The 24,035-nt window shown below is 39.3% G+C and overlaps 1 protein-coding gene and 1 pseudogene across 1 annotated transcript; one reads left to right on the forward strand and one right to left on the reverse strand.

The window, feature by feature from the left end:
• Positions 1 to 1,617: 1,617 nt before the first annotated feature.
• LOC122556988 (10 kDa heat shock protein, mitochondrial pseudogene) lies at positions 1,618 to 2,019 on the reverse strand (annotated as a pseudogene).
• Positions 2,020 to 7,775: 5,756 nt separating this feature from the next.
• Positions 7,776 to 13,385, forward strand: LOC122556891 (interleukin-4-like). Its single transcript, XM_043704149.2, has 4 exons — positions 7,776 to 7,899; positions 10,159 to 10,206; positions 11,983 to 12,105; positions 12,952 to 13,385. The coding sequence occupies exons 1-4, from the start codon at positions 7,780 to 7,782 to the stop codon at positions 13,045 to 13,047; spliced, it is 387 nt and encodes a 128-aa protein (XP_043560084.2). The 5' UTR covers positions 7,776 to 7,779; the 3' UTR covers positions 13,048 to 13,385.
• The last annotated feature ends 10,650 nt before the right edge of the window (positions 13,386 to 24,035 follow it).

Consider the following 24,035-nt stretch of genomic DNA (forward strand, 5'->3'; position numbering starts at 1 on the left):
ATTTCCAGAAGCCTGAGAAAGAAGGATATTATTAAGCTGGAGAGGGTTCAGAGGGGATTGACCAGGATATTGCCAGGTATGGAAGGTTTGAGTTCTAAAGAAAGGCTGGATTGGCTGGGACTTTTTTCACTGGAACATAGGTAGTTGACAGGTGACTTTCTAAAGGTGTATAAAATCATGTGGGGTATAGATAGGATGAATGGTTGCTGTCTTTTCCCTAGAATGGGGGATTTCAAGACTAGGGGCTTTTTTTAAGGTGAGAGGATTAAGATTTAAAAAAGACATGGAGGGGAAAATGTTTACATGGGGAAGCTCCTGTGGAATGACCTTCCTGAGGAAGTGGTGGATGCGGGCACAATTACAACGCTTAAAAGACATTTAGAAGTACATGAATAGGAACAGTTTGGAGGGATGTGGGCCAGGAGTAGGCAGGTAGGATTAGTTTATTTTGGGATTAGGCAGGTAGGATTAGTTTATTTTGGGATTATGTTCAGCATGGACTGGTTGGACCAAAGGCTCTGTTTCTGTGCTGTAGTGTTCTATAACTCTTTGTTGTGGAAATTTTATTGTTGGGTATTCCAGAACAACAGCTCTGATCTGGAGAAACGATTGCAATTCCATCATGGCAGTTAACAATGTTCAACAGAATTCAATATAAATAATCTGGAGTTAAAAGCTAGCCTACTGATCACCACTGTCCATTTTGTTGAAACCCCAAGTGGTCCTTCAGGGATGGAAATCCGTTGTTCTTATCTGTTGGCAGACTCCAGACCCACAACAATGTAGTTGACTCATATCTGCCCTCTGGGATAGCTTTGCAAGTCACTAGGTTGCAAGAAGATGATGGATTGTCAACAATATTGGCTTAGCCAGCCACTTCCACATCTTATAAACAAAAAACATATTGTGCACACCATTCATAATCTCCTTAACTGTATATCTTGAATTGAGTACTATACATGTGAATCTTTTATTCAACTGGAAGTAGAAAGCAATTTATCTCCAACATCCTGTGTGAAACCACAAACACATCTCAAAGATGACTTAAACGTTAATGGAGAAAGCAAACAAATTATCTTGATGTTCACTTATATTGGTTACCAGTCTCAAAATACTTCAATTTTCAATTCTTTTACTTTGTTTCTAATCTCTGTAACATCTTCTAGCCATACAATCCTCTGGGAAGTATCACCTTAATAGATTTTTATGCACATTCTCAACACCTTAATATCATGATCATAAAGGCCAGACCTGAGCATTATGTTCTATGCTGCAATTTTCAGCATGTACTTTAGCTGCTAAGGAGCTTTGATGTGACTGGGTTGGTCTCTAAATCTTCCAAAATAGCTTAGCTCATGTTTTGAGCTAGAAACCATTTTGTTAAAGGGATTGATTTGTACACTTAAGGAGTAAGCACCATGAGGATCGCTAAAGGTCTGATTGGCAATGACATTTCCTGCCAGACTCATTACAAAGACTGCACACTATTTTTACAACTAATACTTTAGGTTTTTGTGCATTTAACATTGAATTTAACAAACCTCAAAAAAATTGCATTTCCAGGCTGAGACAAAAAGACAGTTACTTCATGGAATGACCAGTTTCTTGCAACATCCATTATTGATGCTGTGCATTTTTCAAGAACACAGAGGAACCTTGGTTATCCGAACGCCTCAGGCGGGAGTATTTTGTTTGGATAATCGAATATTTGGATAATCGAATGTTGAATAATCGAGATTCCACTTTATTTCCATCTCTGAACAAATTGTAATCCTGATCATCCAAGACAGCCTTAGTCTCTCCATATTTTTGTGAGTAGAACTGTTACACCACCTTCTACATGAACTGGGTGAATGTCACCATTCTTTACTTTTTGTTGCTAGATCCAACCACTACAACCATTGCTTGAAGCACTTTGTCCTGAGATTTTTCTGGAAGCATGAAATTGTCTTTTGCAACCTATTCCACCAAAACACTGTCAAAGAGAGGAAGAAACTTTTTAAACACCTGACAAGCCATGACAGCTGCCACTGCTAGAGAGCACTAGAAATGAGTAACCTCCCTACAGCAGCCAGTAACACTTTACTTAAAACCTCTTCCAACAAAGACTAGCTGAATAGGAGTTAACAAATCAGAGCTGAGATTACAAACAACGTTTAAAGCCATGCTCAACTTTTAATGATAGACTTTGACAGATTCACTTTGCATTTGAAAATGATTAATGAAATACTTCAGGAGACTTTGTGAAGATATGCCAAAATTCTCTGAACTTTTTTTTCCCAAAACATAATGGGTGCTGTGCTACTCTGCCTTATTCACCAGGAGAAAGGAAGTTTTCAGTCATTGGCACTTTGCTAGAGGAGCCCCTTGCGCTGAGGATTAAGAGGTGACACAGTTTATTAAAATTATGTCTGGGATGTTGATATGAAGTAGTCCTCACCCTGGTCAGTGAACATTAACAGCCTTGATTAAATATATACATGATATACACAAGATGGTGAGGGAGAATTCTCTGGATCTATGCCTTTGGGTTCCAGTTCCATATGATTTGACATCATCATGACATATAGCTCCTTATATACGTGCTCCCTAGCTATTATTAAAGTAAAGGCACAGTTAACCATTTATTCCATATTCCCCCTCCCCAAGTCTTCATCCTTATTGACTATTTATACTATCTGCACATCGTCCTATACCCCACCCTAAACTTGTGTTTTCAAGTGTTCCTGAAAAAAAGGCAGCTTGTTGGACTTTTCCAACTTGCACCCATCAGAATAATTCACAAGAAATACCCATTTAATAGGCAACCAACAATAATACTCTATGAAAGAAGACTGCTGAATGGCTGGCAATTGGACTTGGACTGATAGAGGTATTGCTAAGGAGAAAGCACCAGTTAATGATGTTTGATAGTTAACTGCCAGACTTTGTTAAATTCCTGATTGGTGAAGGCATTGTCTTATGAAATGAACCAGCAAATGGCTGTCATCTACTCCATGGTGTGTTCTTTTATTAACTTATTTTTCTAATCAATCTATTCGGAGATGTTATTGCACACCTCTGGAGCAGATAGAACTCCATTTCCAGTAGTAAGGACACTACCACTGCATCATCTATTTCATGGAGTTGAAACATGCACAGTGTGTATCCATTTTTTTTCTGTCTACAAACAGCAAGACCTTATGTTTAATAAATGAACTTGCCGGTATGCACAAGTGCACCAGAATGTGAGCTTGACTGACAATTCTAAATTGGTTATCAGTATAATTCATTGCATACTCAGGGTTATCCAGGAAATGTTGTTCAATTGCAATAGATCTACTATTGAACACTGTATTTCAAGTCTGGCAAGCATAGGCTACCATCAATATGTTGCTCGATGGGTACAACCAAAGAGATCTGCTACTTGATATGATCTGTCAGCCTACGTATCTAGCATTACGCTAATACTGGCATTCATTTACCACATTGTGTGATAGGCAGAATACCTTTTTTGGCATTATGAAAGTACCCTGTAAATGGTGAACAATACAGTAGCTTGAAGCAGCTAACTTCACCTACTACTGCAACCTTTAAGATTCCTGAACCTTCCTGGATAATCTGAGGTAGGCAGCACGTTTTGCAGCACCAAACGTGACTGCCATAATGTTCTTAAAGAAGTTACACAATATAAAGTGAGAAATAGCCGAGTCATGGTAAAGCTTTATCCTGCAAGATTTCTTTGATGTGCCCTATTTTAGCATCAAAAATCTACAGCAAGCAAATAACTCAGGTACATATATGAGGTTACTGACAAGGCCAATACTGAAATACATGGATCTATATGAATCCCAATGCAAAATGAGCCAGTGAAGATAGGTTTGTGGTAGACAGTAGTAGTGTCCTTTGGCTGATTTCTTAGCTAGCAAGCTGATTGACTGTACCGTTTCAAATATGAATCTGAGCTCAGGATGGGGCCTATTAAAATGTAAGGAAATGCATCTGTGGATTTAAATATAGAAAACATTATATCTACACTTCACAAATGGGCTGGTAGAAGGATTTCGGTGTCATTTTCCTGAAAACTAACAAAGATGTTTGTAAGCACTGAGCCGAGCTGGGTTCGGTCTGACATGGTTTTGTTCAAACTGAGCACATTGCATGAGTTGTTAAGTTCATAAGTTCAATGAATATTGGTCCACCCAATGGTGGCAGGTCTAGATTGTCATGATATACAACTGTAGTGCAGATGTCTATGCCTCCATGACAGGTATGTTAGCAAATAGGCCAGCATTGTCAGTTGATCATAATGAGCCTGCAATGTTACGGTTATGCAAGTCCTGTACAGTATCCAAAAATGTGAAGGAATCATCACCATGTAAATAAAAATCTTGCTCAAAACCAACAGAAACAATTCAGCCAACAATTTATCGAGCTCACATTGTGCAGAATCAGTTGTAGGCAAGATGAGATGTAAAGGAACATCATTTTTACGTACTTGAATGCATTGAGCCATGAAGATGAATCCTACTGTATATATTATCTGACAGCTTACTGTTCTTACACAAGTCCAGCAATTGCTTTTTAGCTTGATGAAAGCTTCCGACCTGAGGTATCGACTCCCCTGCTCCTCTGATGCTGCTTGACCTGCTGTGCTTTAAACAGCTTCACACTTTATCAACTCCAGCTTGCTTTCAAGGTAAGCAGTCCAGTCATGCTGAGCAACAAGTTCAATGGATACTATCTTGGACCTGGCTTGAAAAATGACATGTATTTTGTTGATATAGTCATGGTTGTTAAGAATGATTATATTAGTTCCTTTGTTCTGTTTATTGTTTGTATGTCCACGTTTGACGTCTTGCATGTGGGAATCAGTCAAGTCATTTGGAATCCCACAATATGCATACACAAGATCAGTTTCATCTTCTTCAGTGGATGCTAGTTTATGGTGAGATGGCTGAGAAGCGAGATCGTAGAGTCATAAAGTCATAGAGATGTACAGGTGTTTGGACTTAGCTTATTTAATGTGGGATGAAGGCAGATGAAAACTGAAACCATATACAAGAAAAAACACTGCTTTCAGACTGTGTCTGAGCAAAGAGATTTATTATCTGATTAGGCATTGTTAATCACATTGCTGAACCATTTCCACTTAAGTGAGCTCATAGTGCAAGCATTCTGTAAGCAGTTACTGTTTATGAGGCAGTTATCTACTGAATCTGGAGATTGAGATCCAGGAAGAGGAGAGAGAGGGGGTAGGAGATTGGGATCAGGAGGGATAGGAAGAAAGTGGGTTGGAAAAGAGATCCAGGGTTGTGGATGTGGAAACAAGAAGACTTTTCGATTGCCCCCCACCCACAGGACCAAGACCCCACCCCGTTGACCAGATGCCAAACCCCATGTCAATGTTGTTCCTATTATGAGTCCATGCACAGTGCAAACTTTGCACATGATGCAATGACACAAAGGCTCTAGAACCGCGCACATCCACGTTTCCGAGTGAGCACACAGGTACGGTTGCCCCACAATTTCTGTGTCAGTGAACACTGGTAAGAGGACACAGAGGTGGACAAGGCAGGAGGATCCAGAGGTGTCCAGGTAGATGGCTGCTATCTGATTGAAGGGCACTTTGACAGATGTTCTCCATTATCAGGTTTCAGAGCACATACTGCAGTTTCCAATGACTTGCAAGGTACCAAGCAGTTCATCAACTGCACTCAATCCTTTCAACCCCTTCTGCATGAAGATCACAACTAACAAGGTCAGTGATTCCATCACTATCCAACTACCATCATCTTTAACTACAGTGAAAACAAACAAGGGAAGGATTATACAATCAAGAGAATTTACAAATATACTATTCAACCTGATCCTTTCACTCAGTACATATGTATAGCATCTTTGTGAAATCTACTGTTTCTATATAGAGTCATAAAATCATACAGTCATACAGCATGGAAACAGACCTTAGGCCCAACTCATCCATGCCAACCAGATTTCCTGAACTGAGTAGTCCCATTTGCCTGCATTGGCCCATATCCCTCTAAATCTTTCCTACCCGTTTACATGTCCAATCATTTTTTTAAATTTTATAATTGTGCCCACCTCTACTGCTTCCTCTCACAGTTTGTTCCATGTAACCACTACCCTTTGTGTGAAAATGTTGCCCCTCAGGTCCCTTTTAAGTCTTTTCCTTCTCACCTTAAATCTATGCCCTCTAGTTTTAGACTCTCCTACTCTGGGGAAAAGACCTTGGCTATTAACCTTATCTATGCCCACCATGATTTTATAAACCTCTATTAGGTCACCCCTTATAACATATCTTGTTCCTAGTGTTGAAGCAGGCAGCTGGTGTGAATTTGAAGAGGAAAGTTGAGATACTTTCCTGGGTTGTCTCAAAAGGCAACTGACTGTTTCCTCAGATTTCAGTGCTCTGGGCCATTTGTTGGGCAGGGGAAGGGAGCACCTGCTATAATGGAAGAAGTTCCAGTTCCGTATTTCACACATGGCACTACCTTCGAGTCCAGCCCTCCTCGTGTTCTGGTGGACGACAGATCTCTACCATCAGCCACAACAGGTTAGACCCTGTTAATGGAGAAGCCCAGACCAATTTACAACCATTGCAGCCATTTACTGTTAGATGGGGGACAGAGTGCATTGAGGTTACAATGTTAATGGTGATTACTAAACATTGTGTTTGTGAGATACTAAACAACTCCTGCCAAATTATTACATTTCTTTGGGAACTGATGTCATATACTGGTGCCAAAGTGAGTACAAGCTGCTTAAAAAGCTCCAAAAAGTCTTTGCCTAATTAGTTTAGGCACTAATCTTGCATTTTGTTTGTTTTAACATTTGCACCATAAGAAACTACGATAATTATCAATTAGCCTCAACATTGCTAAATTCATGCATTCAAGTGCACGCTTCTTATTAGAACCCTTTGCCATAATAACCTCCTCAGTGTGGCCAAACCAAAATTTGATGCAAGTTTAGCAGAGCTTTCATTTTTTTTGTTTAAAATGTCAGTTTCATTGTGGTTCCTGGAGGGTATTGTATGGTGTCAATTTAGGAAATGTTTCTTTGTAAAGCAAAACCTTCATGACTAACCACCTTGCTCAACTGCAAAGAGTAGGACTCTGCCAACAACCTATCAGTTCAGTCCTGAGGCTGTGCAATGAATGCAGTGTACTGCTATTCCTTGTACATTAATTAGCCATAGTGTGAGAAAACCATTTCTGTGATTCTTTTACATCAGAGCAAAACCATGGATTTTCATATCTTCTAGCTCAGCTCTGATTCCCACTGATCTCCCACCCCTCACATTCTCAACAGGCTTCACTATCTCCCATTTGGTCCTAGCTGCCATAACTCAATTTTCGCCTCCTAATTAAATATCACAATAGGAACATGGATCCATAAATGGCATTGTCACAATTATCTTAATATATTTATTTTGGAGAATAAGAATCAAATTTATCTGGTCTAATTCATATCTCAGAATGAATCAACCCAATTGATAAGAATTTCCTTCCTGTCGGTTTCAACGAGCAATGCAATATTTTAGATTATGTAACTGAATACGTGAGATGATTCATTCTGGGAAATCTCGTACACGGTAAGATGGTTTGGTAGTGCCCCAGTGACCTCTTGGGTGTTTCCATGACTTTGGAGGAATGGATATAAAAGGGTGCACTCACCCTTCAGGCTTTCACAAGCTACTGTTGATACATTACCCTGTGAAGAGTTGTTTGAGAAATCAGATCTTTACAATTTATCAGGACCGAAATGCTGAAGTTTATGATTTTGATTTTCTCCATCATAGTGAGCATGGACAGTACAGCTGTGAGAACAATGAACTCTGATGACCAGACCTTAAAGGAGATCATCAACACTCTGACACATATGACAAAGAGGCTGGTAAGTGAAGTTAGCATCTTTTATAATAACTTATCACTACGGAATAGTAGAATGCAAAATAGTGATTGTAAATACTGATACTATTTTATCTTATATGTACAAAAAAAAAATCTGGCTTTCATACAACTTGAGGTTTCCAGTAAGATCTAGAAAATAAACAAGTTAGCATTCAAACAGGCATGTTTTTCATTGAAGGCCATATGTGTTCGTTAAAAATAAAAGGAGGGGAAATATTTATTACTTGTTACTATTACATGCAAAAAGTCATTTAGACCAATTTACCATTCTGTGTTGTTATTGTGTAGCACCCATGATTAAAATATTAATTATGTTTACCTAAATGATAAAACATTTATTCTTGATTTTTAGTTGGAATGCTGATTTGAAACAAATAGACTACTGCTAATTAGATTCAGCTGCCCACGAAGGTCTTAGGGTTAACTCAGAATATTTGTTTTAACCAGTTGAGGAGGGGGTCATGGCTCCCCTCTTTCTAAACCACACTTGGTCAACCACAATTTTGTTTTAGCACATAGTTGTTACTCTTCAATTCAATTAAATTAAGAAGAATTTTATAAATGAAGGGAGCCAATCCAATGTTTAGACATAAGACAATAAGATATGAGAAAAGAATTAGACCCTTCAGCCCATTGAGTCTGCCATTTGATCATGACTGACAGGTTTTTCAATCCTATTCTCCTGCCTTCTCCCCATAGCCTTTCATCCGCTTAATAATCAAGAACCTATCTATCGCAGTCTTAAATCTACTCAAATGGCTTGGCCTCCACAGACTTCTGTGGCAATGAATTCCACAGATTCACCACCCTCTGGCTGAAGAAATTCCTTCTCATCTCAGTGCTAAAGGTTCATCATTTCATTCTGAGGCTGTGCCTCAGGTTGTAGTCTCTCCCATTCATGAAAACATCTTCTCCATTCATGCATTTCAGTATTCTATAAGTTTCAATGAGATTCCCCCTCATTTAGAACAGATCCTGAGTCCTCAACCACTCCTCATATGTGAAGTCCTTTATAGTCGGGATCCCTTCTAACATTGTCTTCCTTAGATACAGGACTTAAAATTGCACATGATATTCCAAAAGCAGTCTGATCAGAATCTTATACAGCCACAGCAGAACATCCCACTCGAGTATTCTAGCCCTCTCAAAATGAATGTTCACATTACATTCGCTTTCCTCACTGCCGACTGAAGCCGTATGTTAACCTTAAGAGAATCCTGAACTAGGACTCCTAAGTCCCTTTTTGCTTCAGATTTCTCATCCTATTTAGCAGCCTCCTGTGTGGCAATTGTCAAAGACTTTCTGGAAATACAAATAGATCACATTCACTGGCTCTCCTTTGTCTAACTTGTTTGTTACCTCCTCAAAGAATTTGAACAGATGTATCAGGCATGATCTCACCTTGATGAAGCTATGCTGACTCAGCTCTATTTTTACCATGCACGTTCAAGTACTGTGCAATCTTGCCCTTAAGTATGGATTCTCCATTCTTACCAATAACCAAGGTCAGTCTAACAGGCCTATAGTTTCCTGTCTTCTGCCTCCCTCCTTTCTTAAATCGATAAGTTATATTAATCATTTTCCACTCCTTTGGGGCCCTCCCAGACTTCAGTGACTGCTGAAAGATCAGTGCCAATGCCTCCACAATCTCTTCAGCTATGTCCTTCAGAACCCTGGGGAGCAGTCCTTCCAGTTTGGATGATTTAGACACCTTCAGACCTTTGCCTGAGTGAATGAAAGTTGACTTTCACTACTTACCACTGCAAAAGAAACAATAAATCACAATATCAAAAGCACATCCTCCTTGCAGGCTGCTGTAGCTATTCCTTTCTTTTGTGGATGCTGATGTCTGTCATTATTTCATTTCAACTGGACAGTTGTAGACAACTTTCCTTCACAAAATGTGAAGTTATCAATGCGAGCATGAGGAAAACAAGAGATGTAAATTTCTTGACACCTCACTGAGTTTCAAAGCTTCTTGATATAAGTTGTAACTTTGAGGCAGTTGATTTTGTGTTTCCCATGTGGGTCACCTGGGCTCATTGGAAATCAGAGCAGTAATTTTAAAACCATTTTGAGTCTGTAAAATCCTCGCAAATGAAAGAAGTTGAATATTGATGGTCCATTTCCACTACAACTGTAACTGATTTCAGCAATCTTTCGGTTCAATGGTAATGAAAATATTGTGCTTTGGAGATGTGTTCCTTTGAATAGAGAAGTTCTAATAGCACTTTCTTTGCAGGCTGCATGTCGTGACAAAATGATTCTGGACATTTTCAGTGATATGACAGTAAGTTAAATGGTTGTCTCATTATGCTATTAATGCTTGAGTATTGAATTTAAAGATTACAATAATATTCTTATGTTGAGAGCTTCAAGCAATCCCAGCTACCCTTTAACTGTATATTAACTTATATGAACTATAAAATAGATTGATTGGAAAAACAATCACAACTGGTGTTCAAAAACTGGTGCTCAACCATGTGGTTGGAATAACAGCCGTGGATTATTATGAGTCAATGACATTCGGATTCTCCTGCTGCTTCATCCTCAGTAAAATCATCACAGTCTCCGAGGACCATGTGAATGCTCTGTCATTAGTCAGAGTTGACTGGCGGTGGTTTAACCTGAGGGTCACAATAATTCAGATGAGGGGCAAAGGTGAGAAGGTGGGACCTTCAGCCAGTACAGGAATTGAACCCACGCCGTTGGCATCACTCTGCAGCACAAAGCAGCCAGACAAGCGACTCATCTTACAAAAAGTATAGGCAGCAAAAAACCATTTGGTAGAGCAAACCTGTCACCCCACTCACAATGCTGGCTCTGTCAGGATTAGATTTCTTCCATTGCCTCACTTCAACAAGAAGAGATCTGGAGGATTCTCTTCTAAACCCATCCAGTCATTGAAACCATCAATCTGATCATCTGTCCCTTAACTTTAATCCAGTTAACATTACTGTGTTTTGAAAATGTCCTATCTTGTTCTACTTCAATGCTAAAAAATCAGTTGGTTGTCAGCTGTTTGCATATAAAAAAAATTACAAGACTATTCCTCATCAGACATTCCTGCTTTCCAAAACTTTTGAATGTAGGATGTTCAGCTATTTAAAAAAATGGGAGCCAATCATACTGTTTTATATTATTTTAACTGAGCTAGCACCTCAGTTAATGTAGCAGCTTTTCATGTGAGTGCATTATTATCCCTTTCCGAACAATGTGATTTGTTTTTCCCTTTAAACTATTACCAAATGTTTCTCAGTGCCATTTAAGAAATGATCAGATATTAATGTTCGTTTGTGGTACAACATATGTAAGAGACACCAATATTTTGCAGCACATTATAACTTTCAACCTGACTAGCTCCTTAAATAGCATTTAAAAGGTTGACCCTGTGCTGAGTTCTTGTTTGTTTCAGCACATTCCTAACTGGCTATGAAACCAGAAAATGCTGGAAATATGCAGTAGGTCAGGTGGAATCTGAAAGAAATATTGCTTATTGTCTTAAGTGTGACCCATTTCATCAGAATTCTAAAAAAGTACAAAAAATGCTGGAGAAACTCAACAGGTCTGGAAGCATCTGTGGAGGGAGAAACAGGGTAACGTTTGAATCTAACATGAATATTCCTCATAACTCAAAAAATTCTAAATTGTCAATTATCCTGAGTGACAAATTAATAATTAATTCTTTCCACTTGAGAAGCTAACCTTAATTTCAGCACAGCCAATGCTTGTATAATGAGATCTGAACTTAAATTCTGAGATTTCACTTTGGCATATTAGTTTACAAATTAGTTTCTAGTTTATCCTTTCATTAAATTAAATAATTGATTTAATTATTTTTAACAGCAATAAGCATTCCTTTACTACATTTCCTTTTCTGGTCTTTATTTCTGGTCTATTTCAAAAACGTTGAATCAGTTTTAGTATTATAAACATTTGCAGGACTTCATCAAGCTTTAATTATATATCAATTCAATGAACATGTGATGGAAAAAGCCAGGGACAATCCAAGTTTTTTCTATCACTGAATCAGTGTTTTTTAATGAAGCAATAATTTAATTTCCAGCATCAGAACATCTCAGAAACATTTTGCAAAGCTTTCAAAGCCCTGAAGAATATTACTCCCTGTCCACGCATCCAGCATGATCTGCAGAAACTTCAAATGAACTTACTAAAAGCAGCAGAAAAGGTGAGTCTTCCTTACAACACACCTACTCAACAATGAGAGGGAACAGATTTAAGGCAATTGGCTTTAAACCTCAGAAGCAAAATCAACACAAGGAAAAGTGAGGGGTGATCTTATAGAGGATTATAAAATCATGAGTGCATGGATTAGGTGAATTGCCAAAGTCTTGTTCCCAGGGTAGAATAGTCAAAAACTAGAGGGTACAGGTTTAAGATGATAAGGGAAAAGTTTAAAAGGGATCTAAAGGGCAAGTTTTTCACACAGAGAGTGGTGCATGTATGGAATGAGCTTTTAGACGAAGTGGTAGAGGCTGGTACAATTACATTTAAAAGACATCTGGATGAGTACATGAATAGGAAGGGTTTAGGGAGACATAAGCAAAATATGGGCAGTTTGAGGACCTTCATTCAAATTTAGAAAAAAATCTGGAAAAAAAATTGCTAACATTCATATAAGTGACTCTGGAAGATTGTCAGAGAAAAGAAAATCCCAACTAATTAATGAATATCCTTCAGGGAAGGAAACCTGCTATCTTTTACTCAACTCAACATATGTGACACCATGCACAAAGCAATGTTATTGACTCTTAAGTATGCTTTGAAGTGCTGGGCAAGAAACAATCCATTTGAATCAAGTTAACAACAGTTTAAGAACAACATACATCAACAGTTCTGTCAGGGCAATTAGAATCAGTAATAAATGTTTTCTATAGCCAACATGACAGGATATGAATTGGTTATCCTTACTAAATGCTGTTAATACTTTACCTCTAAGGTAATACTACTTAAATATCTGCTGTTTATCATGTTTTGTGACCTTAAAGTGAAATCAACATTTTTCTCCTTGCAGACGCCAATTTGCACAGTGAAAGATGATTCTGAGATTCAATTAGGCACATTCTTGAAACATCTGATGAAGTTTACCAAGAGAACATATGGACAATGATACCTTGAAGAATACAGAAATCTTATCCTTAATTATCTTTATGCATTGGGAGGGCAGTTAAACCTTGTTAATTTGACACAGCTTGTTTTAATTTCGGGAATTTACAAATCACGTGTAATATTTATTTATTCATCAACTGGATAGTTTGTGGCATTAATGATGGACTGTTATGGAAACAATGTTCACACAGATGGAATATTTTCTTTATTACAGAAGAATCATATTTATCTAATATAGAACTGTGCTATCCCTGCCTGTGTAAATGCTGAAATTATGAAAATGCTGAATACTTGCAATTAACTTTGGAGCATAAGAAAAATAGCATTAATTTTTCATGCTTGGGCTCTACCTACGATTTATCCAATAAGTCACCAGTTCTTTCATAATGTTTTATCTTATGGTTCATGTACCTGAAGGCAAAACAATAAATTCTTATAAACTACATAATGTGTTATGTTTCTATGTTGAAAATCAATATTTTGGTGAGCTTCATGAGAACAAGATTAGAAGTCAGTAAAGGTGGACTAAGGGATAGGTTAAGATGGGGAAAATAAAGTGTGACAGTACGCTTGCAGGAAACAGAAGAACTGACTCTTAAAGTTTCTATAGGAATTGAAAGGAAACAAGATTAGTGATCTCTTACAGTCAGTAATGGGGGAATTTATAACTAGCAACAAAGAAATGGTTAATGAACTAAATTCATACTTTGCTTCTGTCTTCACAAAGGAGGGAACAAAAATATACCAGAAATGATGGGGAGTACGCAAGTTAGTGAGTGGGTGGAACTGGAGCAAATCTGAATTAGTAGAGAAATGGAGTTGGAGAAATTGATGGGATTGAAGGCTGGTAAATCCCCAGGGCCTGATAATCTACATCCCAAAGTATTTTCGGAATTGACCCCAAAATAATGGACACATTGAAGATCATCTTTCAAGAATTTTGGACTCTGATACAGTTCCGACACTATCTAAAAAGGGCGGTAGAGAGAAACCAGGGAATTAGACCAGTCTGAAGCTGTAAGTGGGGAAATTTCAAGAATCCATTAACAAGGATTTTATAGCAGAGGACTTAAAAAACAATGGATTTACAAAAGGGAAATCATGCTTGACAAATCTGTTGGAACTCTGAGGATGTAACTAGTTGAGTTGATCAGGGGAGCAGTGAATGTGGTTTGTTTGGACTTTCAGAAAGCTTTCAACAAAGTCTCACATCGGAGTAATATGTAAAGTTGAAATGCATGGAATCGGTGATAATGTATTAAGATGGATGGAAAATTGGTTAGCAGATAGAAAACACAATAGAAATAAATAGGTCTTTTTTGAAATGGGAGGCAGTAATTAGTGGGGAATCATGGGTTCAGTGCTGGGATCCCAGCTATTCACTGTATGTGTTGCTGATTTAAATAAAGGAGCTAAATGTAAAATCTCAACATTTGTAGATGATATAAGATTGGTTAGGAGAGTGAGGAGAATGCAGAGATATTGCATGTGGTTTGAACAGGCTGATTGAGTGAACAAATGCATGGCAGATGCAGTATAATGTGGATTAATATGATGTTATCCACTTTTGTAGAAAAAAATTAGGAGAATGGTTATAAATTGAGAGATTAGAATATTCAATGAGACCTGGGTGTCTTTGTGCACCAGTCACTGAAAGTAAGGTGAAGCAGGCAGTAAAGAAGGCACACTGTATGCTGACCTTCAGAGTGGCTGGATTGTAGAACAGCAACAAAGAAGGCTTGCTGCAATTATACAAGGCATTGGTGAGGCCACACTTGGAATATTGTGTGTGGTTTTGGTCTCCTTATTTAAGGAACGATGTTTTTGCTATGGAGGGAGTGCAGTGAAGGTTTACCAAATTGATTCCTGGAATGGCAGGACTGACGTAAGATCAGAGATTGGGGCAGTTGAAATTGTATGCACTGGATTTTAGCAAAATGAGGGGGTGTCTCATAGAACCCTTGAAAGTTCTAAGGCATTTTGATGTACCCTGATGATCTTGAAGGTGTTAAATAAATCCAAGCCTTACGCGTGGAAGATCGCTGCACTTATAATGTTTGGGACCTGTGTCCATATACAAGCTGGATATATCACAACCTTGAGCGGTGTGAATCTTAGTGCAATTCTAAATTGCTGTGACCATTGGCAACACAGATTTTGATTTTCACTTATTGTTTAGATTATCACATATGTTGTGAAATTTCCAAAGCCTGACAGTTACTCACCCACAAGAAAAGCCGGTACATAGTTTATACACAAGGGTATCTAGGCACTGTACATGCTTGATCACTCAGCTTACTTTAGTTAATCTTTCATCCTCAACCAAGATTATTTATATATCTCAGTTTATTGCTTCATTTGAAAGACGGAACCTCAGTGAGGAAACACTGATGTGTCAATCTTGATTATGTGCTTGTGTCTGGAGTCAGACCTGAGCCTGTAACTTTGTAACTCAGAGGTAACAGTTCTGCTCAGTAAGCCACACACCAAAAGTCAATGTGTCCAAAGTTCTGAAAGCTATGATCCTTTTCGTTTCCGATCTCAACAGGGGGACTCTATTGAGAAACAACAGCAAGGTTTTGGAGTAAAGAAGCCCAAGGACTCAGACTGAAAGCTGATCACAAATCATTTATTGCTATTAACATAAGGTGAAAACTTGAACATCAAATGATAGGGTTCACTGAGTGAAACATTTTGAAACCAATCAGCTGGTCAAAAGGTTACAGAGCATAACTTTTGCATGAATGCTGAAAGAACGTCTCTGCAACTCTCGCTACAAAGCATTCATCTCATGATTATCTAGTTATCATGCTTTGTGATCAACCTCAATACTTAGCATCATTTACAAGAAGTTACTGTTATCTTCTTTCATCCTTTGGAGACACAAATTGCAAACATTATAACTGCTGGTCAGCTTAGACACAGCAATGAGTCACAATTTCAGATATTTTTATTCTAATCGAATTGTGGCATCATTTGTCTGTCTTTGGAACTATCAGTTAATATTAAGATATTATAATTGACCTCAAGATAAAAGTCGAATCACATAACCACTCTTATAATCAACACCAACTAGAATGAGATGAGATTTAATGGAGATATATAAAGTGCTAAAAGGGATTGATGAAGTAGATGTAGAGAGGATGTCTCCTCATGTGGGGCAGTCAAGAATGAGTTTTAGCATAAGCAGCAGATTTAAAACAGAGATGAGGAGAAATTACTTTTCTCAAAATGTCATGAATCTGCAGAATCAGCATCCCAGAGTATGGTGGATGCTGGGATATTGAGTAAATTTAAAGAGGAGATGGACATTTTCAATTAGTAATGGGTTGAAGGGTTATGGAGAGTGGGCAGGAAAGTGGACTTGAGGCCAAGATGAGATCAGCTATCATTGTGTTAAATGGTGGAGCAGGCTTGAGGGGTTAAATTGCCTACTCCTGCTCAGATTTACTTTGTCATTCTGTATGGAAATCCACGAGGAGACCACAGGGCAAGGAGAAGAGAGGTGACAAACAATATCATGTTTTCTATGTGCAATGTGTAACTGTCCAAGCATCTACTGGCTGAAGTCAGCTTTGGGTTACTGTCTGTGTGGACAAAGTTAAAAATCACACAACAGCAGGTTATAGTCCAACAGGTTTAATTGGAAGCACACTAGCTTTTGGAGCACCGCTCCTTCATCAGGAGAAAGTGGAGGACTCAACCCTAAAACACAGAATTTATATCAAAAATTTACAGTGTGATATTCTGTGTTTTAGGATTGAGTCCTCCACTATCACTTGATGAAGGAGCAACACTCTGAAAGCTAGTGTTGGACTATAACCTGGTGTTGTGTGATTTTTAACTTGGCACACCCCAGTCCAACACCGGCATCTGCAAATCATGTTTGTGTGGAGTTTGCATATTCTCCTGTGTCTGAGTCGGTTTGCTCCGGGTGCTCCGGTTTCCTCCCACAGTCCAAAGAAGTGCATGTTAGGTGAATTGACCATGCTAAATTGCCCATAGTGTTCAGGGATGTGTAGGTTAGGTGCATTAGTCAGGGGTAAATGTAGGGTAGGGGGAATGGGTCTGGATGGGTTACTCTTCGGGGGGTGGATGTTTCCACACTGTAGGGCTTCTACGTTAAAAAAACCTGCGGGGGGATCCAAGATGGCGGCGACCCAGCAAGACGGAGTCTATAGTGCTCCTCCCAAGATTGGGTACAGTGGGTCACCCACCCCCTACCACGCTCACCAAATCATTTATAATAGTTGTGTAATTTAATTAGTTGTGTAATATTACATTTAACAATTTAATCCTAAGTAAAAATGACTAAAGGGAAGGGAGCCCGCAGCTCTCAGCAAGCAGGAACCCCTCCCCCACCCTCTCCAGCTGCAGCAGAGGCGTCCACAGCTGCCCCGGGGGACTTACCTACAGTAACAAGCCTTGCAGAAATGATTTCCAAGCTGGATTCGAAGATTGATGCCTTTATTGCAGAATCCAGAAATCGTTGGGACTCGCTCTCGGCCGCGCTGCAGAAGCACGACCGAGAAATCCAAGAAATTGAACACCGAGTCGGAGGGGCGGAGTTAAAGGCCGCGACCTCCGAAAATACTGCTCAATCGGCTGTGGATCAGGTCCGGACTCTCGAGCAGCGAGTCCGGACCTTGGAAAATCATATTGACGACTTTTAAATCTGCAAGCTGGATCAGGCCAGGTAAGGGTGGAATGGGCCTACCGGGTCGCAATACGCGGGCCCGGCTCGAACCAGCGCCCACGCCCGGTCCTGTTCCGGCTGCAGAGCTATAGGGAGAGGCAGATACTCCTAGAAGCCTCTAGAAATCTCGGAAAAGACCCCCAAGCTATGATCTATAAAGGATCCAAGATCATGCTATTTCAGGACTTTTCCCCAGCTCTGGTTCGAAAGAGGAAGGCATTCGACGAGGCAAAGAAGCGTTTAAGGGACTTAAATATTCAGTACTCCTTACGCTACCCAGCGACGTTACGCTTTAACCATGAAGGATCCGTATATAACTTTGGATCACCAGAAAAGGCGAAGGAATTCTTGGACTCTCTTAGATAAACTGTAAGACATAATGGATGTTGGTCTGCCTTTCCCCCCCGCTTTGGTTTATATCCCCCCCTTGTTTTTTTTTCTCTTACCTTACTGTTTAATATTATCATGGGGGGGTGGGGAGAGGGATTTGATTTTCTCCCCCTCCCTTGGGGTTGTTTTCTGTTATTATTTTATGTATATGTGAGGGATGTATGTATATGCGTGTGTATATATATATATAAAAGCTGGGGGGTTTGGTTAATGTTGGTGGGGGGCGGTGGTTACCTTATTCAATTTTACCTCTGTCTCTAGGAGCGGGGTTGTTTTCCCCTTGTTATTTTGTATTATTATATTTAATTATTATTTGTTGAGGTGGTAATTTTATAGTTATATGTTTATATATGGTATTAACATTACCAAATATATCCAGGTGTTGGTATGGGTGGGGGTAGGGTGCTCACCGTTAACTCTAGCTTTGTATTATATTTGAATTCTCCTCATTTTATTGAGGAGTGCCTGGGTCAAAGGTGGGGCATTGGTTGGGAGAGGATATGATGGACTTTTGGAGAGGAAGTGACACCCCCTGGGAACAAGGGGGAAAGTCTCCACTTAGATACGTTTTATATTTTTTAAATTTAGAAATAGTTTTTTACTGTATTGTTGTGGGTGTATTAAAGAGGTTTTATTTTTGTAAATTTTATATGTTCTATGCTCGGGATGTTCTGGATAGGGTTCCCCCTCCCGAGGGGTCTCGGATTGGCCCAGAGGATTATGGTTGATCAGTCGGTTAAGTGGTGCACCTGGAATGTCAAGGGGAGTAATTCGCCAGTCAAAAGGAAGAAAATATTATCAAATCTTAAGAAGGAAAGAGTTGATATAGCTCTCCTACAGGAGACACACCTGTCAGATAAAGAACACTTGAAATTACGACAGGGCGGATTTGATCAGGCCTTTTTTTCTTCTTTTAGCTCAAAAAGCAGGGGAGTTGTTATTCCTGTTCGGAAGAATTTCCCTTTCAAAATCCTAAAGCAGATAAAAGATGAATCTGGACGATATATCTTGATTAAAGCCCTCATAAATGGAGAGGAATATGGGATTTTAAATTTGTACTGCCCCCCCGGCACACCCCTTTAAATTTATAACGGAAGCCTTTTCAAAATTGATGGCTTTTAATGCCCGGCATATAATTATAGGGGGAGACTTTAATTGTATTATGGATCCGGAAATAGATAGGATTCCCAAGAGTACATGCAGGAGAATCCCCCAGATCTAGACAATTGATGGATCTGAACAAAGAATTAGGATTAGTAGATGTATGGAGATGTCTTCATCCACAGGGCAGAGATTTTTCTTTCTACTCTAATCCACATAAATGTCATACCAGAATTGATATGTTTTTTGCCCCCTCGATTTTTTTAATTCCATATCATCCTGTAAAATAGGTAGTATAGCAATTTCCGACCACGCTGCTGTATATATGGAAACTAAGGCGAGGAACAATGGGACATCCCCTCGGCATTGGCATATGGATCCCTTCCTAATGAAAGATAGTAAATTTGTAAAGTACTTTTCTCAAGAATTTAAAACTTTTTTAGAAATTAATTCAGGTACTGCTAGCAACCCGTCAATGATGTGGGAGACCATCAAAGCTTACACGCGAGGCTTGATCATCTCCTACTCAGCGACCCAGAAGAAATTAAAGGGAGAACAACAGCGTCTGCTTGAAGCCCGCTTAAAAGCGGCTGAAACAGCATACACTGATAGACCTTCTATTATTAAATTGCAAAGGATTACAGCTCTTAGGACAGCTCTAAACACTATGCTTACTCAAACGGCTAAGAGGAAAATATTATTTGCAAAGCAAAGGTTATATGAATATGGCGACAAACTGGGTAGATACTTAGCATTTCTTGCAAAGAAAAAAAAGGCCCCTCAGACTATTACATCTATCAAGGAAAGTACGGGTATTTGACTCATGATCACAAAAAGATTAATGCGATCTTTAGAGAATTTTATTCTGAGTTATATAAATCACAGGATTCTGAAGGTAGGACGAAGAGGATGCAGTCATTTTTTAAAAATTTGACTTTTCCAGGCCTAACTCCGGAACAAGTATCGGTCCTAAATGCTCCTCTTACACTCCAAGAAATACTTGATGCAATTAGGCAACTTCAGAATGGTAAGGCGCCGGGCCCAGATGGTTTTCAAGCTGAATTCTATAAAGAATTTACAGAAATACTGGCTGGTCCACTTATGGACATGTATAACTATGCATATAGTCAGGGCTGTCTCCCGCCTTCGCTGAAAGAGGCAAATATCTCTCTTATCCTTAAAAAAGGAAAGGACCCAGAAGATTGTACATCATACAGACCAATATCCTTGCTAAATGTAGATTTTAAAATCCTCTCTAAAACGTTAGCACTGAGACTAGAAAGGATACTGCCACATATTATAAAGGAGGATCAGACGGGGTTTATTAGGGGCCGTAGATCATCCAATAATGTTAGAAGGGCTCTGAATATGATTCAAGGCTGTCATCAGGGAAAGATACCAGGAGTAGTGGTTTCATTAGACTCAGAAAAGGCATTTGATAGGGTCGAATGGTCATATTTGTTTTACACATTGGAGAGGTTTGGCGTTGGACAGGTGTTTACCAAATGGGTCTCAACATTGTATAGTGATCCCAAAGCAATTGTGGTTACCAATGGATTAGGTTCGGATAGCTTCAGTGTGGGTAGGGGCTGCCGTCAGGGATGTCCCCTCTCGCCATTGTTATTTACACTAATAATTGAACCATTAGCAGAAGCTATACGAGCTGATCCTAATATAGTGGCCCCAAGGATTGGTACAGGTAAACATAAAATTACCCTTTATGTAGATGATGTTCTTCTATTCCTCAGTAACCCTCTGATGTCCATACCTCGCCTTATCCAAGTTATCAATACATTTAGTGCATTCTCAGGCTATAAAATTAATTTTTCAAAATCGGAGGCTATGCCAATGGGTGGCCTTGCTATGATACCCCGCTTATCGGACGGATCCCTTTTTCCCTTTCGCTGGTACCTGGAGGGCTTCTTATATTTAGGCATTTTTATTACTCCAGTATTTGGTCAGTTGTATAAGGCTAATTTTGTGTATTTATTGGAAAGGATAAGGCAGGACCTCCAGCGATGGGGAGACCTACCAATTTCCTGGTTGGGTAGAATAGCACTAATTAAAATGAATGTCCTGCCCCGTCTCCTATATCCTATGAGAATGCTTCCGGTGATGCTGCCGAGGACGGCTTTATGTAAATTATATGGCTGGCTGGGTTCCTTTATCTGGAATCATAGGCGGCCCCTCATTAAGCTGTAGAAGCTACAGCTTCCACAGGCAAGGGGTGGATTGGGCTTCCCAGACTTTAGGAAATATCAGTTAAGTTCCCTATTAAGTTACATAGCTGATTGGGTCTTGTCTGATCCACAATCAATCTGGCTGGACATCGAGGCCTCTCAAGTAAAATACCCACTTATTAACCTTTTATTCTCAGACAAGAGGAAGATCACTGTAAAAACCCTATAATACTAAATACAATCAAGGCTTGGAATATAATGCGGCAAAATGAGGGCAATTCACATAAAACATCCCCCTATGCACCGATAGTGGGAGCATGGGGATTCCAACCAGGGTTAACAGATGCCACTTTTAAACTCTGGAGATCCAGGGGTATCTCATGTCTAGGGGATCTATTTAAAGACGGGGTCCTGATGTCTTTTGAACAGCTGCGTCAGAAATTCGGATTACCCAATGGAGACCTCTTTCGATACTTCCAAATTCGAGATTATATACAGAAGAAGACTACATTATTAGATAGTCTTTATAAATCCGAGAGAGAATGTAGTGTCCTACGACCAGTGGGGGTATCTTCCGTCAGTACTATTTATCATTTACTACATGATGAAGTATCGGGAGATATGGGTAATCTGCTTAAAACATGGGATCAGGATTTGGGACTAGAAATCTCTACAGAAACGTGGAATGATATTTGGGAAAATGCTAGAAGAATTACTATTTGTAACAGAACCCAGGCTATCCAGCTGAAGATACTTCATAGGGCCCATATAGCACCGGTTCGATTGGCAAACTTTAAGGCAGGAGCATCTCCAATGTGTCCTAAATGCAAAATAGAGGTGGGCACTCTTGTACATTGCTTATGGACCTGTCATAAGATCCGTAGATATTGGACTAAAGTAGCAAGTACCCTGACAGAAATTTTAGGAACGGAAATTAAAGTGGACCCCGTATCTCTCCTCTTGGGCTTTTCGAACTTTCCCTCCCTGGACACGTACGGGAAGAGACTATTTTCTATTCTTTCTTTCTGTGCAAGGAAAAATATTTTGGTGAACTGGGCGGCTGAGGGCCCCCCTGGACTTTCAAATTGGCACAGACTAATTATGGAATGTATTCCCTTTGACTTCCTTACAAATATGGTGCACCGAAAGACCGAATTATTTTATAAAATATGGCAGCCCTTCTTGAATTACATAAATACAGATATTTCGGCTATCCTAACAAGGGCTTTTATTTAATTGAGATTACAAACCTGGCTGGTCCGGGGCCCCTCGGGGGAGGAATCCCGCACGAATACAGGTTTTATTACATCTGATGCTAACACATTCCGAGTATGTAAGAGACTTAAATATACACTCTGGTTAGTTGTAGGTTAGATTAGTAGATAGTTGAGTTTTGTTTGTTAATTTTTTCTTTTTTTTTCGATTTTTTTTGTTTTGTTTTGTTTTGTTAAATTTTGGCTATTGTATATTTGAGCTAATTGTATATCAATGTTTATATCTGAGAGTTTTGTTTATTTTTGTAAACTTGTAAAAATGTTAAATTTCTAATAAAAATATCTATTAAAAAAAACCTGCAGACTTTGCTCAAATATTAGACACATTGAGAGGAAACATTGAGAACCAAGAAAGGATTTACTGACACAACAACATCTCAAACTAATCAGAGGCAAAGACAGGATAATCAAAGTCAGAGGACAAATAAAGCCATTCACAGTTTGGATGCAGATATAGGTGCTAATGAAAGGGAAAATGTTGGTACCAATGAATAAACCTATTTAGTGTATCTTAAGAGTACATAGATTATGGACTTCCATCATCTGATTTTAATACCCAAGATTTTCATGGACAAAGACAAATACTGACCTAAAATGGCTGCTGTGATCACTTGAGCACAAATTGACACTGAATCACAAAATTATTATGGTGCAGAGGAGGCTATTTGGCACATTGTGGTTGCACCAGTTCTGTTATCAAATTCCTACCTTTAACCCATATCCTACCACACCTTTATTATCCAAATAACCACCCAATGCTTTTTTGAATGCCTTAATTGTATCTACTTCTACCTCATGGGCAATTCATTCCATACCCAAACTATTCACTGCAGGAAAACGTTTTTTCTCACATCACCCGTCATGGAAAGGCAAGCCTTTCTCAATGTCTTCGGCACTTCTGCATTTTCCTCTAATCCATTCACCTCCTTACTTTAATGTGGTGCCCTCAATTGCACATAATACTCCCACTGAGTGTCTTCTATGGTTCAACATTATCTCCTGCTCTTGATAAGCCAAGCACACTGCATGGTTTATTAAGTGCTTTTTCCCCTTGTCCTGCCACCTTTCAGTATCTGTGCCTGTACGTGCCCAGGTCCCTCTGCTTCTGCACTCCCTTTAGAATTGCACCACCAATTTTGTATTGCCTTTGTGAGAGCTGGCCTGGCTTCCTGAGCATGTGCAATAGAGGTGGGCAATAGAAGTGGCTCCTTCCAGTGATCAGTGGTGGCTCGACTACAACAAAGGTGGTCTGTGGAGCATGAGCCAGGAGTAAGCTGACTGAGACTCCAGACCAAGGGTAAACCCAAGGAGATAAGACTTTGCACTCTGGATGTTTTCCTTTTCTTTT

The sequence above is a fragment of the Chiloscyllium plagiosum genome, unplaced genomic scaffold, assembly GCF_037043375.1.
Source record: "Chiloscyllium plagiosum isolate Xiang-an unplaced genomic scaffold, Cpla_swu_hap1 HiC_scaffold_16, whole genome shotgun sequence".
In the NCBI taxonomy this organism is placed as follows: domain Eukaryota; kingdom Metazoa; phylum Chordata; class Chondrichthyes; order Orectolobiformes; family Hemiscylliidae; genus Chiloscyllium; species Chiloscyllium plagiosum.